Source organism: Cololabis saira, chromosome 3 (assembly GCF_033807715.1).
Source record: "Cololabis saira isolate AMF1-May2022 chromosome 3, fColSai1.1, whole genome shotgun sequence".
Classification (NCBI taxonomy): Eukaryota; Metazoa; Chordata; class Actinopteri; order Beloniformes; family Belonidae; genus Cololabis; species Cololabis saira.
This window is the reverse complement of record NC_084589.1, coordinates 5,596,359-5,617,383: the sequence shown is the minus strand read 5'-3', so window position 1 is coordinate 5,617,383 and position 21,025 is coordinate 5,596,359. Positions and strand designations below refer to the sequence as shown.

The 21,025-nt window shown below is 45.1% G+C and overlaps 1 protein-coding gene across 1 annotated transcript in view; it reads right to left on the bottom strand.

Annotated features, from left to right (window-relative positions):
- Nucleotides 1-21,025, bottom strand: part of LOC133424898 (GON-4-like protein) — a 142,181-nt gene that overhangs the window by 28,016 nt on the left and 93,140 nt on the right. Inside the window, 5 exon segments of the mRNA XM_061715478.1 lie at nucleotides 2,553-2,840; nucleotides 2,980-3,123; nucleotides 10,143-10,340; nucleotides 10,428-10,585; nucleotides 10,716-10,953. Of these exon segments, the coding sequence (XP_061571462.1) occupies nucleotides 2,553-2,840; nucleotides 2,980-3,123; nucleotides 10,143-10,340; nucleotides 10,428-10,585; nucleotides 10,716-10,953 (1,026 nt within the window).

Here is a 21,025-nt window from a genome sequence, read left to right as displayed (position 1 = left end):
ACCCTAACCCTAAACCAGCCGCATGTCTCTTAAGGCTCAGTTATGGTTCTGCGTCAAAATGGCGCCGTGCCTACGGCGTGTGGTTTGGATCGATGCAGAGGACACGCCGTCACCTGCGCCGTCTCTGACGTGCACCTCCTGAAAATTGTAACTACGCGTCGAGGAGACGCCGACCACACACAGACCGAGAGGGCTGTGATTGGTTCGTTTGAAAGCGAAGCATTTCCGGTTTCCGGTTTGAATCAGTAGTCTCTTTTCTTCGTCAGGGCTCTTTTCTTCGTTTATGTGTGATTTTTTTTGTTTTTGTTTTTTGCACAATAGTTGTCCTTATTTCTTTGATTTACTGTGACCGGAAAAAGTCGGATAAACCATTCAGAAAAAGATCGCTAACTAGTGGCCCCGGGGGGTACTGCACCGCGACCAAATGGAGAGACGGAGAAGTCTGAAGGGTACACGGTGCACGGCGTCACGGCTGCGGCGTGTGCTCTGCGTTGGTGTGACGCAGAACCATAACTGAGCCTTTAGACCCCCATCCTAGCCCTGACCCTAACCCTAAACCAGCCGCATGTCTCTTACACCCCCATTCTAGCCCTGACCCTAACTCAGCCGCATGTCTCTTAGACCCCCATCCTAGCCCTGACCCTAACCCTAAACCAGTCGCATGTCTCTTACACCCCCATCCTAACCCTGACCCCCTAACCCTAACCCAGCCGCATGTCTCTTAGACTCCCATCCTAGCCCTGACCCCCTAACCCTAAACCAGCCGCATGTCTCTTACACCCCCATCCTAACCCTGACCCTAACCCAGCCGCATGTCTCTTACACCCCCATCCTAGCCCTGATCCTGACCCTAAACCAGCCGCATGTCTCTTAGACCCCCATCCTAGCCCTGACCCCCTAACCCTAACACTAAACCAGCCGCATGTCTCTTACACCCCCATCCTAACCCTGATCCCCTGGCCCTAAACCAGCTGCATGTCTCTTAGACCCCCATCCTAACCCTGACCCTAACCCTAAACCAGCCGCATGTCTCTTAGATCCCCATCCTAACCCTGACCCCCTAACCCTAAACCAGCCGCATGTCTCTTAGACCCCCATCCTAACCCTGACCCCCTAACCCTAAACCAGCCGCATGTCTCTTACACCCCCATCCTAACCCTGACCCCCAAACCCTAACCCTAAACCAGCCGCATGTCTCTTACACCCCCATCCTAGCCCTGACCCCCTAACCCTAAACCAGCCGCATGTCTCTTAGACCACCATCCTAGCCCTGACCCCCTAACCCTAAACCAGCCGCATGTCTCTTACACCCCCATCCTAACCCTGACCCCCTAACCCTAAACCAGCCGCATGTCTCTTACACCCCGTCCTAACCATGACCCTAACCCTAAACCAGCCGCATGTCTCTTACACCCTCATCCTAGCCCACAACCCCCTAACCCTAAACCAGCCGCATGTCTCTTACACCCCCATCCTAACCCTGACACCCTAACCCTAACCCAGCCGCATGTCTTAGACCCCCATCCTAGCCCTGACCCCCTAACCCTAAACCAGCCGCATGTCTCTTACACCCTCATCCTAGCCCTGACCCTAACCCTAACCCAGCCGCATGTCTCTTACACCCCCATCCTAACCCTGAGCCCCTAACCCTAACCCTTTCTTACACCCCCATCCTAACCCTAACCCTTTCTTACACCCCCATCCTAGCCCTGACCCTAACCCAACCCAGGAGGTTTTTAGGTCAATTACAATTCCATACCATAAACTATCAGTCTCTCTTTATGAACATGATACCAGACTCAATGTTTGAGGTTGTAATAAAAGCCCATCTTTATCCAGGAGATCAAGGAGATCTAACGAAGAACCTCGGACACAGACCGGTGTCAGTACTGGTCTTGCTGGTCCTCTAGACCTGGTCCTGCTGGTCCTCTAGACCTGGTCCTGCTGGTCCTCTAGACCTGGTCCTGCTGGTCCTCTAGACCTGGTCCTGCTGGTCCTCTAGACCTGGTCCTGCTGGTCCTCTAGACCTGGTCCTGCTGGTCCTCTAGACCTGGTCCTGCTGGTCCTCTAGACCTGGTCCTGCTGGTCCTCTAGACCTGGTCCTGCTGGTCCTTGAGACCTGGTCCTGCTGGTCCTTGAGACCTGGTCCTGCTGGTCCTTGAGACCTGGTCCTGCTGGTCCTCTAGACCTGGACCTGCTGGTCCTCTAGACCTGGTCCTGCTGGTCCTCTAGACCTGGCCTAGGTCTCTGCTGGAGTGTAGGTGTATAGCTGTCTTGACTGACTTGATTATTAGAAGGTTTCAGGTCGTAGAAAGTAATTAAATTCCCTTCAGCCGTGTCTCATTTACAAACTTTTCGACATAAACTGAACAGTTTGTAAATGAAGTTCTGAGAACAGTTTGTTTACTGTTTCTGTATTTGTTTGTTTACTACAAACAAATACAGAAACAGTCCATGTCTGGGTTGTTGTGTGCTACGCTTTTTATGGCTTCACTTCAGGCCGGTTGTCATGGAAACATGATGTAATTGATTTAACTGGTCTGGGTTCTGACCTTGTAGTTTCTGTGGGGATCCATCTTCCTCCTCTGGCGGCGGCTGGTTATTGGCTGGATTTTCTGCCCTTCCTCCTCCTCCTCCAGCTCTGGCAGCGTCACCTCCTCGAACCCGCCCAGGGCCAAACCTCCGGGCACCTGGCCGATGCCCTCTTCATCCTCCGGCCAATGGGCTTCCTCAAACTGCCCGGGGTAGGCCGGAGGTGGGCGGAGATCGTCGAAAAATACCCAGAATTCAGCTTGTAGGTGGATGTGGCCTTTTAACAGGGTGGCCATTTGAGTTTTGAGCTGGAAACCACAAACTGCCATCGTTACCATCAGTGTGCAGATCAATAACAGCAGGACATCAAGTTATTGGCTGGAACTGGATCTACTGACTGTGGTTCTTCCTGGTGCTGCTTTGGTGGTTAATCTGAGACAAACGTACCTCCTGGATGCTGGTGTCACTCAGATCTGTCCCCGTCTGCAGAGCCTTGATGATCTTCTGGTAATGAGATGGATTGTCGCCAAAACTGATCTCCAATTGTCGCAAAAAACGGCGGCTGCGTTCAAACGCCTGCTGTTCCTCAAACTGGAGAGACAAGAGTTCATCAGCCAATCACCTTCTGACTTCTGCTCCCCCAGATTCAGGGAGCTTGACGTTTGAAGTTTGAATTTATTCACAATACCATAATAATAGTTATAATAATACAATTGAATTAAGTGGGTAGAGTGAATGGGTCCCCCAAGGAAGCTAGGAAAGCTTATAGGTGGGGGCCCATAGTTCATATAAGGGTGGGGGTACAATCAATGGTATAAGCAGTTACCATCCGTAAAGAGATGGTGATGGATAACTGCATACAAAGTACACAAAAACAAAAACACTTAACATACATACTTAACATTACATACACATACAGTCACACACATACATTCCAGCGGTCCATGAAAAAGCATTTTATATTATATATAGGTTAGTAATAGATTATTTTTTAGTTGTCTTTTAAACTTGGAGATAGAAGGCAACACCTTGAGGCCATCATCATCAATCCTATTCATCAATCCTATTCCAAACCTGCAGCCCCTGCAAACAACACTCATACTGGCACGCACATGTCGGCGACATTTCCCTAATATGAGTGGTTTGATTCTTGTTTGGTATGTGTGCTGAGGACTGGAGATTGGCACAAGACTAGGGTTGAGCCTGTTGACCATTTGAAACATAAGACAAGCATTATGATAATTGTTTAGCTCAGCCAGTCTTAGTAACTCAAAGCGGTGAAATAGAGGGTGAGTGGGGGAATTTATCTCTGACCAAGACAGGGCCCGTATGACTTTCTTTTGCAGAGATGCTAGTTTTTTAAGATGGCTTGTGAAGGTGTTGCACCATATCACATTACAGTAGTTGAGATGAGGTTCACAGAGAGTTTAGTACAACGTAAGAAGGGCAGACAGAGGAAGGAAGGGTCTGATCTTGTAGAAGAAGCCAACATACTTGGACAGTTTGTTTACAAGATGGTCAATATGACATTTAAAATTGAGAGAATCATCAATATGGACCCCCAGGAATTTAGTGGCATATACTCTTTATTTCCTGCCCATTTATTTTAAATAGGCAGTAACCAGTGTGGACAAACCTTTTGTTTGATTTGAATAAAATGAAATTTGTTTTGCTGACATTTAATAAAAGTTTGTTACATTTGAACCAAGAGTCCACTTTGGTTAACTCAGAGTTTACTATATCTTGAAGAATAAGTTGGTTTCTGTGTGAGGTAAACAAATTAGTATTGTCAGCAAAATTATTTTATAAAATATTTTGGAACAATTTACAAAGTCATTTATATAGGATGAATAGGAGTGGCCCCAAAATGGAACCCTGGGGGACCCCAAAGATTTTAGGCTTACGGGTAGAGTTATGATCATTTACATGGACATACTGTTCCCGCTCATATAAATAACTTCTGAACCATGCAAGTGCCAAACCTCTGATACCATAGTGATGTAATTTATCCAGCTATGTATCAAAGTCAATGGTATCAAAAGCTTTTGATAGGTCCAAGAAAATACCAACCCCACATTTTCCCTCTTCAATGCAGTCATGAATTTGTTCTATTAGGTCAAGTATTGCCATACAGATTGTGCTCTTTTTTCTGAAAACGTATTGGGAGGGAACAAGAATATTTAGTTTTTCAAGATAGCCACTGAGTCTATTGTATACCACCTTCTCCATTACTTTAGAAAAGGTGGGATTGACATGGGCCGATAGTTGCTCATATCATTGCGGTCACCTGATTTAAAAATGGGAATTATCTTTGCTATTTTGGTCATTTTGGGTACAGTGCCAGTAAGTAAAGAAAGGTTAATACAATGGGCCAGTGGCTCTACAATGATGTTAGCAATGGCTTTCATGATATTACTACATATTCCATCTACACACGCGGTGTATGAGCTCCTCACATCCATAATGATCTTGAGTAGTTCAGTACTATCTGTTGGTTTCATGTAAAATGAGTGAATGTAGCTACCAGAAAGAAACACCCTGGGGTTGACTGATCTTCCTAAACAGATTTACACCTATTGAAGCAAAATGAGTATTAAAACTCTGTGCAAGATCAGCTTTGGCATCACCAAGATCAGGTAGAGTAATGGGTTTATGTCTCCTGTTGAGGACTTCATTTAACACATTCCAAGACCTCCTGCAGTCCCCCTGTGAAGCTTGTAAGAGTTCTGTGTAATGACTTCTTTTGCACTTTCTTATGATCTGTGTTAATTTATTTTTATAAGAAACATATTTCTCTTTATTTAGGTTAGTAGGATTTTTCATGTAAGACTTCTAAAGCCTACTTTTATATTTAATAGACTTTAAAATTCCATTCGTAATCCAAGGGTTCTGAGTAGTGCTGCATCTGACAGTCTTTTCAGGGATTGTGTCCTTAATGGAGTCTTGGATTATCTTAATCAGGCTCTCATATGCAGCATCAGCAGTCCCACTATCATAGACAGAGTCCCACGACTTGGTCTGTATATTAACAATTAGGTTCTGCACATTCCTCTCATTAAGAATTTTAGATTTAGTTTTTGAGAGTGGAGGAGAGAACAATTTGCCAGAGCCAAAGAATATTGCAATGGGAAAATGGTCTGTAATGTCAGACTGCACAACTCCCGTCTCCAACTTAGTGTTTAGAATATTAGTGATAATATTATCAATAACGGTCCTGGATGCCTGTGTAACTCTAGTAAATCTATTGATAGTGGGGAAAAAGGGGAGGAGTGCAATGTGTTCATAATGTCATGTTTTGGCCCATCTTCCTTGGAAATATCGATGTTATAGTCACCAAGGAGTATGCAGTCTTTTTTTAGCTTATTCAGTTTGTGTAATAGAACTTCCAGATTACATAAAAATGTGTTAAGAGGAGAGTCTGGAGGACGATAAAGTACACCAACAATGATTGTCTTGTCATGATTGTGTATCTCAATGAATAAAGACTCACAATGATCATCTTCTAAGTGAAGATCACAGGTTTCTACTTGGAGACAGCTTTTAACAGAGACGGACCCCTCCACCTGATCTATTTGGTCTGTTCTTAAAGTGTAAATTGTACCCATCAAGGTTAAATAAATCAACATATGAAAAGTCATTGAGCCAGGTTTCACTACACCCAATAACATCAAAATGACAGCTTGAGTTTGACAGTAAGGCAGCTAAATCGGAATGATGTTTGTTTAGGCTTCTGATGTTAAAGAAAAAATATGTACATCAATTACCGGCTTTAAATTATCGGCTTCAAAAACATTACAGGTAATATTACCACCCATATCACTACGGTGCTGAGAATCTCCAACAAAGTTTAAGTCATCAAAACCCATAATATAAACAGTACAGATTTATCAAGGACTTTACTGGGATTACATGTATACATTGACACGGCAATAGCCGCAAACACACTCGGGACAACCAGACACATACATACATCACACATCTCCACACCATACACACAAAACAATAAAACAAAAAACAAACCACAAACAAACATATACACACACAATGCAAAACTGCCATACACACATACACACCCATTCCTCCCCATTTCAATAATACACAGCTGAAACCTTAAGAAAACTCGCTATCTCCTCATATACAATCTTTCTCGTATGGCCATTGATTCACTCGTTTCACCGTTACTGAACAACTTAAATTCAATTCATTTGAACTAAGCTTAAGTGGAGAATGCCAGACCTCCGTCCTCCAGGTCCTCTGGGGGTTCAGAGGAGTTTCCAGACCACCCAGGATATGTGGAGCCAATCCCAATACACCCCCTACTGTCTACCACTAGCCCTACTTTCTACCACTAGCCCTCTCTCACTACCACTACCCCTAAAAAAGAAGCCACAGATTTTAGGGCACTTGAAATCTTCCCAGGGCCCTGTCCCAATACTCCCCCTACCCCTACTTTTCAGCACCACCCCAAAGTAACCGTTAAGATCCCCAACCTGGGCTCAGTTTATCCAAATAACGCCTGTTAAGAAATTTGACCCGATGTTTTCGGAGAGGAGCTGCCGGCTCGGAGCAGCAGCAGCAGCAGCAGCAGCTCACAGCTCAGCGGGCCTGCGCCGTCGTCCCGGGGAGAAACCTGCAGCTCTGTGGAGAATTACCGCTGGCTGAAATAAATCATTTAGGAAAATAAATGTTGGTTTAATAGATGAAATCTTACAGTTGTAGCTACGCCTGTTAAGAAATTTCCTCGGAAAATTTCGGGATGATGATGCCTGCCGGCTTGGGACCTGATTTATGGTTCTGCGTTAAATCGACGCAGAGCCTACGGCGTAGGGTACGGTGTACGCCATAGGCTCTGCGTTGTAACGCGGAACCATAAATCAGCCTTTATTCTGGCGAGGTTTGAAAAAGACTTCACAACAACGGGCAATCGAGTAATTATGTACATTCACTGAGTGAATATTATGAAAGTAAAATATATATTTTGCGCTAGAAATGTAATCGAAACGCATTTTTATGCAGAAACTAACTCAAAATATTTATTTTATTCACTAAAAAATAAGAAATGTCCGCCATGTTTTTTTTTTTATTCAGTCCGCAAATGACGACGAAAAGCATTCTGGGAAATTTTTCTGGCCCTAGGTCAGCTAGTCAGCATCTGAAAACCGTCGCTCTGTAGGGACAGATTTATATCCACTACCCCTAAATAAGCACACTCCCCCAAGGTGAAAAGAGGAATTGGGACACCACTACCCTCACGGGAACGCGCAACATTTAGGGGAAGGGCTGAAAAGTAGGGGTAGTGGGGGTATTGGGACAGGGCCGTGGTCTCTCCAGTGTTTCTGCTGAAGGCCTCCTGATTAGAGATGACCACTAGCACCCGCCCAGAGAGCCACCCAGGGGCCCTCCTAACACTAACCCCTGATGGGTTAGGGTTCTAACCCCTGATGGGTGAGGGTTAGGAGGACTCCCAGCCCAACCCTCACCCTGATGGGTTAGGGTTAGGAGGACTCCCAGCCCAACCCTCACCCTGATGGGTTAGGGTTAGGAGGACTCCCAGCCTAACCCTCACTCCTGATGGGTTAGGGTTCTAATCCTTGATGGGTGAGGGTTAGGAAAACTCCCAGCCCAACCCTCACTCCTGATGGGTTAGGGTTAGGAGGACTCCCAGCCTAAACTTAACCCTAACCCTCACCCCTGATGGGTTAGGGTTAGGAGGACTCCCAGCCCAACCCTCATCCTGATGTGTTAGGGTTAGGAGGACTCCCAGCCCAACCCTCACCCTGATGGGTTAGGGTTAGGAGGACTCCCAGCCCAACCCTCACCCTGATGGGTTAGGGTTAGGGTTAGGAGGACTCCCAGCCCAACCCTCATCCTGATGGGTTAAGGTTAGGCTGCTGTCCTGGATGTGGAGGAACAGTGTTTCTACTCCCACCTCCTCCTGGATGACTGAACTTCTATCTCAGGGTGAATCCGGTTACCTTGTGGAATAAACTTATCTCAGCTGCTTGTTACTTTCCTCAGTTCTTTCACTACCCACAGTTCTAGAGGAGAGGGTATGGCTGTAGATCAACTGGTAAACAGATACTCTGTCCTCACCACAAAATCCTGGTATAGGGTCCAAATTACTGCAGCTGCTGCAACACTCAACCTAGCAGTCTCAGAATGAGTTGCTCTCTTCAAGTACATAAATCTGGGGGAACCAGTTATGCAAACTTAGATGTGCACTTCACGTCCCAATCAAGGTTATTGATCTAATGCAGTGTTGGACTCTCGCACCCCTGAATGATCTTTACCAGGAGGCTGAGGGTTCGATTCCTCTGTAGCTGGAGCCTCTTCTCTAAAAGGGGAACCACCATCAAAGGGTGCCGGTCCCCATGGGCTGCTGTCCCCCACATGTAGCAGAGGAAAGAAATCCCCTCCACATCCAGAACTTTGAGTACCTTCCACCACCAGGAAGACCCACCCACCACCATGTTAGTGGGCTGGAGAAGATCTCTGTTTCTCCAGCCATCTACTGAAATCAGCCCTGCCTCACAACACATATTGCGCTTTTCCACTAGTACCTACTCAGCGCGCTTCTCCACTACGGGCCAAGGCGGATAGAGGCTGGCCGAGTAGATACTTTTCTGTATCTATTCTGCCGAGGTTCTAAGCGTGTTGAGTCGGTCCTGTATCTGACGTCATCACAATACACGCCAAGGATTGGTCGGGGGGCGGGGCGGTCAGACGCTTGAATCAGGAAGCGGAAGTCGAGAGCGACTCGTGGCTCTTCATTTTATCCGACAGGCAATGGCAGCGCAAACGTCTGTTTCTGATCCAACTCTGAGGTGCAGATGTTAATAAACTTGGTGGCTGAGGAGAGAATTAAAAAGATCTAGACGGGCGATAAGGAACGACCAGATCTACCAGGAGCTCTGTCATTTCTCAGCCGCTCGCGGCTCCCAGCTGATTTCTCATCAGCGCTGAAAAGAACAAAATAAAAAAAAAAAAATTGCCGCTTGAAGCTTCTCTCACTTTCATTTTTTAACTTGATATGGAACACAAGCCACAGACCCAGCAGCATATATCTCATCTCCTCCAGGTTCTACATCTTTAGTGTTGTTGTCTTCTTCGTTTAGATCACACAATCAAATACGTCACAGCAGCATCACTCCAACCCGCCCACTTCTCACCTGGGTGTCTAGAAACAAACGAGGACGAGGCGAGTGGAGGCGCGCTGAGTAGGTACTAGTGGATAAGCGCCAATAGAGTTGGTGAAATGGCCAATCACGCCCCTCAAGCTAACCACATCACACCCCTCCAGCTAACCACATGGGTGTTGAAGTCCCCAAGCAGAACCACGGATGCCGGTCCAGTCCTACATGGTACCTCCCACCCTTTAGCCTGGAGGAAGGTCCGGGACCACTCAGGGAGTTTGGTTCAGAACACAGTTTGTGATTGAGATGGTTCCGTCACGTCGAGTCAGTATTTTTCATCCTCAAACATGCTCAGGGTGAGAGTTAGAAACACGCCAGAAACCCACAGAACCCACTCAAGATTACAAGCTTACACATTTCAAAACTAAAGAGCTTCACAGAACAAACATCACCCTGAGTTCCCAAGTGGCTGCTTACCAGTCCACACTGCAGAGCCTGGTCAGGATGAAGGAATGCAGCAAAGTCTCGGAGGAGGTCCGTCCGGTTTCCCAGGAGGCAGCGCAGCTTCCTGAACAGCAAAGTCACCTCCACCTTCTCTCCAGCGTGGTCAAACTTGTTCAGTAGAGACACAAACTCCTCAACCTGGTCAGGTGTATCATGTAGCGCCTCACGTACCTGTGTCCACAGAGAAGAATCATCTTGAACTAACAAACCCAAACATGTCCCTCTCCTACAGCGACTCCGGTGGAAACCTGCTCTCACCCTGTTCAGGTAGCTCTGGGCGAAGGCCATGTCCTTGCTGTCCCTGTGAGGGTCGTTGTCCAAAATGTTCTCATCGTACAGCAGCAGCAGCTTGGCTGCATCTTTACTGTGACGTTCCTGACGACGACTCCTCAAACCTCGATGAGGACGGCTACGACCTGAGGACGGACCAGGACAGAGGACAAGAAAGGACAGTGGTGGACGGAACAGAAAAGAGGAGACAAAGAGGACACATTACTGGTGCGATCTAAACGATGGAAACCACAGCCCACCAGAAACCCCTCACACCTCGTCCTCGTCCAGGACACCTGCCTCCTCCTCCTCGGGGTGTGCCCTCTCCTGATGGGATCTCCTCATCCATCTTGATGCCCCGCCCCTCCTCTGATTCCTCCTCTTTTGGACCCTCCTCCTCCTCTTCCTCCTCCTCCTGCGAGCCAGGAGAGGTGGGGGAGTGGTCCTCCTCCGAGTCGCCATCGGGACAGAGTCGCTGCTCCGCCGCCAGCCATGTCAGCTGCTTCATGGTCTCCTGGGTTGGGGTAGGGGTAAAGTTCGGCCGGGTTAGAGGTTGGGTTTGTGTTGGGGTAGGGTTAGGGTTAAAGTTGGGTTAGGGTTAGGGGTTGGGGTTAGGGGTAAAGTTGGGTTGGGTTAGGGGTTGGGGTTAGAGTTAGGCCCAATCCCAATACTCCCCCTACTTTCTTTCACTAGCCCTACTTTCTACCACTACCCCTAAAAAACAAGAGACAGATTTTAGGGCACTTGAAATCTTCCAAGGGGCCTGTCCCAATACACCCACTACCCCTACTTTTCAGCACCACCCCTAAAATCAGGAAGCTGAGAGCCAAAAGCTGTAATTTCAGCTGTAGCGCTGTTAATATGGCACTTTATTAAGTTTTAATATTTTTTCAGGTGTAAAAGTAACCGTTAAGATCCCCAACCTGGGCTCAGTTTATCCAAATAACGCCTGTTAAGAAATTTGATCTGATGTTTTCGGCGATGATGAGAGCCGCCGGCTCGGAGCAGCAGCAGCCGGAGTACAGACGTGATCGCCAGGTCAACCTGCGCCGTCGTCCCGGGGAGAAACCTGCAGCTCTGTGGAGAATTACCGCTGGCTGAAATAAATCATTTAGGAAGATATATGTTGGTTTAATAGATGAAATCTAACAGTTGTAGCTACGCCTGTTTAAAATTTCTGCCTGCCTGCCGGCTCAGGAGCTTATGGTTCTGCGTTAAATCGACGCAGCAGACTTCCGGTATGAGGCACGAGGGATAGACGTGCAGGCAGCTCGCTCCCGCAACTTTACTTTTAGTTTACATGTAGAACCTCTCTTTTTTTTATTTTTGTTTTCTATTTTTTTATCTCTGATAACTTGTCTGACCACTTTTTTACCTCCACAATGTCTAAATCGAAGAGCAAACAGGATAAAGACGGCTCTCCCGCCTCGCTTGCTGGTGTTACATTAGCAGAACTTAGCTCCCTGTTAGACGAGCACGGGAAAGCATTAGCTGCCGACTTTAAAGCATCCTTCGACTCATTGTCAACAACACTGGAAGGCTTGAGTTCGACTGTAGCGGGCCATGGGGAGAGGATTGGCTCGCTAGAAGACAACTCTAATGAGGTGGACCGCCGTCTCCAACATTTAGAGACCGCCTGTTCTTCCCTCAAGCAAGACAACACAATGCTAAAGGCTAAGCTAGCGGACCTGGAGGGACGTAGCAGACGTCAAAACATCAGGATCATCGGTAGGGCTGGGCGATATGGCAAAAAAAGTGATCACGATTTTTTTTCCCATATTGAACGATCTCGATTTTTAATCACGATTTTTTTAAATCAGAAGATCCCCCCCTCCCTTCTGGAATAAAATAGAAAGAAACCAGAGATTAGTTTTTTTTTTATTAACAAATAAAGCAAATAGCATGTTTTAACAAGAATCCAGAATGCTACCAGTGGTACCCACCGAAAAAACTAGGGATGCACCAAAATGAAAATTTGAGGCCGAAACTGAAGCGGAATAAAATTTAAAGACTTGGCTGAATACTGAGTACTGAATAGCCTACGGAATGCGGTTGTTCACAGTTTTTCATTTATTTTGCCATTTTTTTCACATTGCATAAATAAAATTGCAATGACATTATTAAAAACAAAAACAGTAAACTAATATGATTTGAGCCACTGTCAAGCAGCTGGCGATGCGGTTGCTTAAATTGACCAACAGGTGGCTCTCTAACATCACTGTTTGTTTACTGTGCGTGACTCTGACGCTGGTTGGTAATTAAAGAGTTAAAACTCACTCGCCACTTACAGGACTCAGTAGCCAGCAGAAACGGCAGTTTTATTACATTTATTAACTGTAGTACCGCTATTATGAGAGGTTATTTCTCACAGTATTAGCCTAAAGGGACTTAAGGCTGATTTATGGTCCCGCGTTACACCAACGCAGAGCCTACGGCGTCATCATACTGAGCTATGCTTGTTTCCTCCGCGCTCCGACACATTCACTCCGCTGAGCGCGCACACACACACGCACGCACGCACACACCCATGTCGGGGCCGCGGAGTTTCTGAAGTCGGCGGTGATCAGAGTAATTTGTGGTACAAGCAGAGCGAATCACAACTTTAATGAGTGCGGTTCGAATACACAATACATCCATCATGAAGGGCATTTTGTGAATCCATCACACCCTCCTCCTGTACGCTCGGAAGAAGTTGTCCGGCGAAATAAATAAATAAATAACCGCTAACCGTGAGTCCCGGTCGGCTCGAAGCTAAGCTAACGCTAGCCTGCGGTTGTTGTCTTGTAGTTTTATTCTCTCTGGTCACGCTTGCTCCCACCAGTGCAGGGGAGGCAGATGTGACTAGTTTACTGCCTATGGTCATGCAACTTGCCGCGGCATGTCATGCATGATCAATTAATGCAGACAGCGCGGTGCCAGGAAAGCGGGTTGTGATTGGTTGTCGTGCACTTTGCTGCAGCATGTTTTGCACGTGATCGAGAAAGTAGACCCACAGCTGATCACCGTGATCGAGCTTAATTTGATCGCGATCACAAATCGAGATCGTATAATCGCCCAGCCCTAATCATCGGCCTACCTGAGTCCCTTGAGGGTTCACGACCAACCGCGTTCTTTTCCCAGCTACTCGTGGATGTTTTTGGCAAGGAGCTGCTGCCTTCACCACCGGAGCTCGACCGAGCCCACCGGAGCCTGACCGAGCCCACCAGAGCCTTGCGCCCAGACCTGCTGCCGGAGCCCGGCCACGGCCTGTCATCATCCGCCTGCATCGCTTCCAGGTGAAGGACCTGCTTATCCGTGAGGCGCGCAGACGAGGTGAGCTGTTCTACAAGGAGCACAGGATCCGTCTCTATGAAGACTACAGCGGCGATGTGTTGAAGCAGAGAGCTGAGTATAAAAACTCCATGGCTGAACTTTACAAGCGTGGGTACAAGCCAGCTCTGCTGTATCCAGCTAAACTCCGTATAACTCTCCCCAACGGCAAAAAGACGTGGATCCAGTTCGTTTCGGAGGCTGACAAGTTTGTGCAGGACTTGAACAGAGATACGTAAGCAACCAAACTCTCTATATAGCCCTGTTAACCTACAGTATACATGAATGTGTGTTTTTCTTTTCTTATTTATTTATTTATTTTTTCTTTATTTTTTTCCCTTTTTTTAATATATATATATATATTTTTTCTTTATTTATCTATTTTATTTTATTTATTTTTTATTTTTTACCTATTCATTTTTTTTATTTATCTTATTTATTTATTTATTTATTTTATTTATTTATTCATTCATCTTTTTTATTTTTTTAGACCATATCTTATCCAGCTCAGGGAGCAGACTTGGACCCTATAGATACTCAAACTGGGCTTCTAAACTGGGCTTCTATAATTGTTACCAATTTTCCTTTTTTTTTATTATTTATTTATTTATTTATTTATTTATTTTTTCTTTTATTTTCTTTTTTTTATGTATTTTTTTTAAATTTTTTTATTTTTACACTGTATCTTGTCCAGCTCAGGGAGTGGATTTGGAACTTATAGATACTCAAACTGGGTTTCTGAACTGGGTTTCTATAATTATTATCTATTTTTTTCTCTCTTTTTTTTATTTATTTATTTTTCTTATTTATTTTGTATTTTTTTTTTACACTGTATATTATCCAGCTCAGGGAGTAGACTTGGAACCTATAGATACTCATACTGGGTTTCTGAACTGGGCTTCTATAATTAATTATCTATTTTTTCCTCTCTTTTTTTCCATTCAGTTATTCATTTCTTTTCTCTCTCTTCTTTTATTTATTTTTTTAATTTTTTTTTCTTTGATTTACCGTAGATGACCATTTAGTAGCCCGGGCGTTTAATATGCTAAATCCACTTGGACCCCAGGCGTTTATAAGAACCAGGCGGGTATTTGCACCAGGCTACAATTTATTTTTGCAATGAGCAGCACCGGACCATTACTTACAAAGAACATATGAGATCACCATAGTACCACTGGAACTAAAATTGTACACACTGTACACAACACAACACCTCACGACGAGCTCCCGATCCGTGAGGTCGCAAGAAAATCAACCGTGTTTGAAATCCTGGTCGCTCCTGGTGAAGGAATCACAATTGAAGCAGCTGCGACCCGATTTGACTCATCCTTTCACAGAGAGCATGCACAATCTCTGATGTTACGTCAAAAACTATTATTTGTAGTTTAAGTTTTGCAAATTCACATTACAAATCATGTTTTAATAGCAAAAAAAAAAGAGCGCATTTCAACGTACGGTGCGGGTCGCCGCGTACCAGTGCAGTCGCTCTCAGTCGCGCTGCAGACTCTGAAGCCTGAATTATGGTTCTGCGTAAAAATCGACGCAGAACCTACGCCGTAGGGTACGGCGTGGCCTACGGCGTATGGTACGCGGCGACACGCACCGTACGCCGTAGGCTCTGCGTTGGTGTAACGCGGAACCATATATCAGCCTTCAGTGTGTGCGCTGTCTGCTCTTCGGAAAACCTCTTTTTTCTCTTCTCATTTTGCTGGGACGCCGGGTTCCTCCGTCAAGACGAGACGAGGAGCGGAAATTCTCGCCGCTCCACTCCGCTCACATGCTCTGGTATACAAAGACAGTTTGTCTGTGTAACGGCGACACACAGAGCTGATCAGAGCAGTATGAACGATACTGTACACAATACAATGCAAATACAGTGTTATTACCAGGTTATTACCGGTAGTCGCCCGGGCGTTTAATTGAACCGGCGTTTATTATGCCAAATGGGCTCGGACCCCGGCGGCTATTAGAGCACAGGCGCGTATTTGCGCGCGGGCGACTATTTGGTCATCTACGGTATTTATTTATTTTATTTATTTATTTATTTTTTTAACACTATCGTATCCAGCTCAGGGAGTGGACTTGGAACCTATAGATACTCAAACTGGACTTCTATAATTATTATCTACCCACGACCCCTTTTTTTTTTTTCTTTCTTTTCTTTTTCTCTTTACACGCACACAAAAAGTAAGGATTTTTGTACCTTTAAAATGCCTTTTTTTTTTTCTTTTCCCCTTTTTTTTTTGATCAGAATGGGGAAAATGTGTGATTTGTCCCAAAGTCTACTGTTTAATTGTATTTCTGAATAGACTGACGGGTTCGAGTTTCAAATTGCACTATTTCTTTGTGTTTCCAGTAGACTGATATGTTTGGGATACAAGTAATACAGTTTCATGTATTTCCAGTAGAAGTTTGCGTGGGGTCAGGTCACTGACATGTTCGTATGGGTTGATGGGCTAAAAACAACTCATCATATCTCTTTATATATGGGTTCTTTTTGTGGCTTTTGAGGTTAAGATGCGTGACAGGGCTTGGGGTGGGAGGGTGGGATGTTTGTACTTTGTTTTTTCGTTGTTTTTGTAAGTTTTGGTTTACTGTGCGTTCTGTTAAAGTATTTTTCCATTATTTTTGTGCTGTTACTGCTACAATTCAAATTTTTCTCTCTCCAACACTGACTCTGCGACATAGGTGGGAAGGGGCGGGGGCATTTATAGTGGATACATCTCCAACCACTCGGTCAATCCTTTCTCATGGCTAGTACAGTCTCTTTTTCTGCACCGAGTGGTGCAGTTCGTTTCACTAGTTGGAATGTTAGAGGTCTAAACTCCCCTACCAAACGCAACAAAATAATCAACCATCTTAAAGCCCTTAACACTAAAATAGCTTTTTTACAAGAGACTCATCTCAAGCCACTAGACCACGCTAAACTTCAGAGGGGTTGGGTAGGCCATCTTTTTCACTCCTCATTTTCTAGCAAGGCGCGCGGGGCGGCAATTCTTATTCATAAATCCATCCCTTTTTCAGTGTCCTCGGTCATTTCAGACCAAAACGGACGCTTCGTAGTTGTTGTAGGTAGATTGGGGGCTAATAATCTGGTGTTGGCAAATGTGTATGGCCCAAATTGGGACAACGAGAATTTTTTTAAGAAATGTTTTTTTTCTCTTCCCGACCTAAATTCTCATCAACTTATCCTTGGTGGTGACTTGAACTGCTGTCTTGACCCCTCGCTTGATCGCTCGTCTAACAGGCCTTGTGTGCCATCTAAATCATCTAAAGTGATCCAGCTGTACATGGAACGATTTGCAATCTCAGATGCCTGGCGTTTTTTCAACCCTAACACCAAGCAATTCTCCTTCTTCTCTCCTGTTCATGGAACATTCTCACGGATTGATCTTTTTCTTATTGATAGTAAACTTCTCTCCTCTGTCGTTTCGTGTTCTTACAGTCCTATTGTGATCTCAGATCATGCAACCGTCGTCATGGATGTCTCTTTTCCAGGCAGGTCTCTTTCCCGCTCTCCCTGGCACTTTAATTCTCTACTACTTTCTGACTTGGACTTTGTTAACACAATCAACAGTCGTATTGATCTTTTTATATCCACTAATGTCAAGCCAGATGTTTCTGCAGCGGCCATATGGGAGTCATGTAAAGCTTTCTTGAGGGGAGAAATATCTTACTCTGCTTATCAGAGGAAGATTGCTATAGAAAACAAGGTCTCCCTCTCCAAGGATATAGCGGAGCTGCAGTCAAAATGTGTGGATACACCTAATGCAGATTTTCTTAAGGATTTACTCACGAAAAAGGCAGAATATGACATTCTAGTCTCCAAAGAAACAGCACAGTCTTTACTAAAAACCCGCCATAACTATTATGAATTTGGGGATAAACCAAGTAAGTTGCTTGCTCACCAAATTCGACATGCCTCCTCATCAAAACACATCACCCAAATTAACACAGATACGGAACCTACCAGTGATCCTCAATCCATTAACGATCAGTTCAGAGATTTTTATGCATCATTATACACCTCTGAGTGCCCGTACAATAAAACACAATACAAACGCTTTTTTAATTCCTTAGATTTCCCTTCTATCAACCCCGAAGTGTTCTCTGGTCTGGATGCACCATTTATAATAAATGAGCTTAGGAGTGCCTTAACACTTATGCAGAGCAGGAAATGCCCGGGCCCTGACGGGTTCCCGGCTGAATTTTTTAAAACCTTTGCAGATTTCACTGTCACCCCTATTACTTAATATGTTTAACGAATCACTGCAGAAAGGTTCACTTCCTCTCACTCTACGTCAGGCTACTATATCCCTAATATTGAAGAAGGATAAAGACCCACTGTCCTGTAGTAATTATCGCCCTCTCTCTTTGCTGTGTGCAGACGTTAAAATACTGGCTAAAATGCTGGCTAGGTGCCTGGAGAGGGTCCTGCCAACTATCATCGCTCCAGACCAAACAGGGTTCGTAAAGAACAGACAATCCTTTCACAATGTCCGACGTCTGTTTGATATTCTGTATTCATCGACAACCTCTGATGACCCTGAGCTGGTCATTTCTATGGATGCCGAAAAGGCGTTTGACCGGGTGGAGTGGCCCTACCTGTTTTACACTCTGAAACGTTTTGGCTTTGGCGATACATTTATTTCTTGGATCAAACTTTTGTACACGTCCCCCCTTGCTTGTGTTCGCACGAACAATGACTATTCTGACTATTTTTCCCTCAGTCGTGGTACCCGTCAGGGCTGCCCACTCTCTCCACTACTTTTTGCAATTGCCATTGAACCTTTGGCAGTAGCCCTCAGGTCCAGTCAGATGGTTGGCATCTCAAAGAGGGGGCATAGAACATAAGCTGTCCCTATTTGCGGATGATCTCTTGGTCTTTCTTGCTAGTCCTGATAAATCTATCCCCATTGTACTATCAGTGTTGAGAGATTTTGGGCATGTCTCTGGTTACAAATTGAATCTGCATAAAAGCGAACTTATGCCGGTTAATGCGGCGACCATTGCCAATCCCCTTTCCAATTTACCATTCAGAACATCGCGGGAGCACTTTAAATATTTGGGCGTTTGCGTTAAGAAGAATTTTTCTGAATTATTTAAGAGTAATTTTTCCCCTCTCTTAGCTAGGCTGACCCAGGATGTCCATCGTTGGTCTGTGCTGCCTCTGTCTCTCGCTGGTCGTATAAATTGTGTTAAAATGACTGTGCTGCCCAAGTTCTTATACCTATTCCAGTGCATACCTATTTTTCTCCTTAAACATTTCTTTCACTCTCTGGATAGCTTAATCTCACAATTTATTTGGAACAAAGGCACCCCTAGAATCAGAAAAGACATTTTACAAAAGCCTAAACAGTTTGGGGGCCTGGCTCTGCCCAACTTCTTGCTTTACTATTGGGCTGCGAACATAAGAGCAATGTTGCACTGGTGCCCCCCCGACAGCCAGTCTCCATCATGGCTGCAGGTTGAGGAAGCCTCATGTAGTCCCTCTTCTTTGCTGGCCCTGCTGTGCCTCCCGCTGTCATCGTCACCGACTTCTCGGTCCAGTAGTATTGTGGTGAAAAACTGCCTTAAAATCTGGAATCAGTTCAAGCGACACTTTGGACTTAAGGAAATACCTATCTTGGCACCAATTCATTCTAACCCTCTGTTCACTCCATCTGTTATTGACAGAGCTTTTTTGATCTGGAAAGATCTAGGGATTGTTTCACTAAAACAGCTTTACATCAGTGGCACATATTGCTTCCTTTGACCAGCTGGCCGAGGCTTTCAATTTGAGTCGCACCCATTTCTTTAGGTATTTGCAAGTTCGAGATTTTGTTCGCACTGGCTTCCCTGCTCTTCCTCCTTCTACTCTTGTTGATACACTATTGGATATTAAGCCCAGCCGCAAAGGCTCAATTTCAATATTGTACAGTACTCTTCTCAACAGTCGGACTGTAGCCTCTGACACATTTCGCAATGCCTGGTCCGTAGAACTTGGTGAAGATATAGATCCTGCCACCTGGGAGCAGGCTCTGAGTAGGGTTCACTCCTCGTCTATCTGTGCTCGCCATGGAGTTCTACAGTGTAAAGTGGTGCATAGAGTTCACTGGTCTAAGACTAAGCTGGCTCATAATACCCTGACATCGACCCAAACTGTGACAAATGTCATCTAGGTCCAGCTCATCTCAGTCACATGCTCTGGTCTTGCCCCACCCTTGCTCCTTTCTGGGATTGCGTTTTTAACTCCCTGTCAGCTATCACATCTGCCGACATCCGACCTTCGCGACTACTCGCCCTGTTTGGTGTCCTACCCACTGGCCTTTCACTGCCGTCCCACTTTGCTGAGCTTGTTGCCTTTCTCACATTGTTAGCAAGACGTGCCATTCTGATGCGGTGGCAACGCCCTTACCCTCTCTCTCTCATTCTCAATGGATTAAAGACGCCCTGCAGTTTATGAGACTGGAAAATATTAAATACTCTCTTTGTTTCTCCGAACGGAAGTTCCATAAAATATGGCGACCCTTCCTGGATCATGTCAGATCTCTCCAAATAGAGATCGACCCTGACATCTAGACAACCTAGTCTTGCTGCCCCCCACGCACGCATGCACGTGCGCACACACGCGCGCACACACACACACATGAACATTAGCCTATAGTGCAGTAGCAGTGGTTTTTTTTTTTTTTTGCATTTATGCACGTACTTGTGTTAATTTTGTTTTTACTTGTACGGGAGGGTGGGGGTGGGAATTGTGGATAAAACTGCCTCTTGTTTATTGTATATTTGTGTAAGTTTCATAAATAAATCATACAAAAAAAAACAAAAAAAAAATCGACGCAGAGCCTACGGCGTAGGATACGGCGTAGGATACGGCGTCACCTACGCCGTAGGCTCTGCGTTGGTGTAACGCGGAACCATAAATCAGCCTTTATTCTGGCGAGGTTTGAAAAAGACTTCGCAACAACGGGCAAGCGAGTGATTATGTACATTCACTGAGTGAATATTATGAAAGTAAAATATATATTTCTCACTAGAAATGTAATCAAAACGCATTTTTATGCAGAAACTAACTCAAAATATTGGTTTTATTCACTAAAAAATAAGAAATGTCCGCCATGTTGTTTTTTTTTTGATTCATTTTGCAAATGACGACGAAAAGCATTCTGGGAAATGTTTCTGTCCCTAGATCAAACTAGTGAGGAAATCCCTCTATCCGTAGGGACAGATTCATAGCCACTACACTACTTTTCTTCACTACCCCTAGGTGGAAAGAGGAATTGGGACACCAC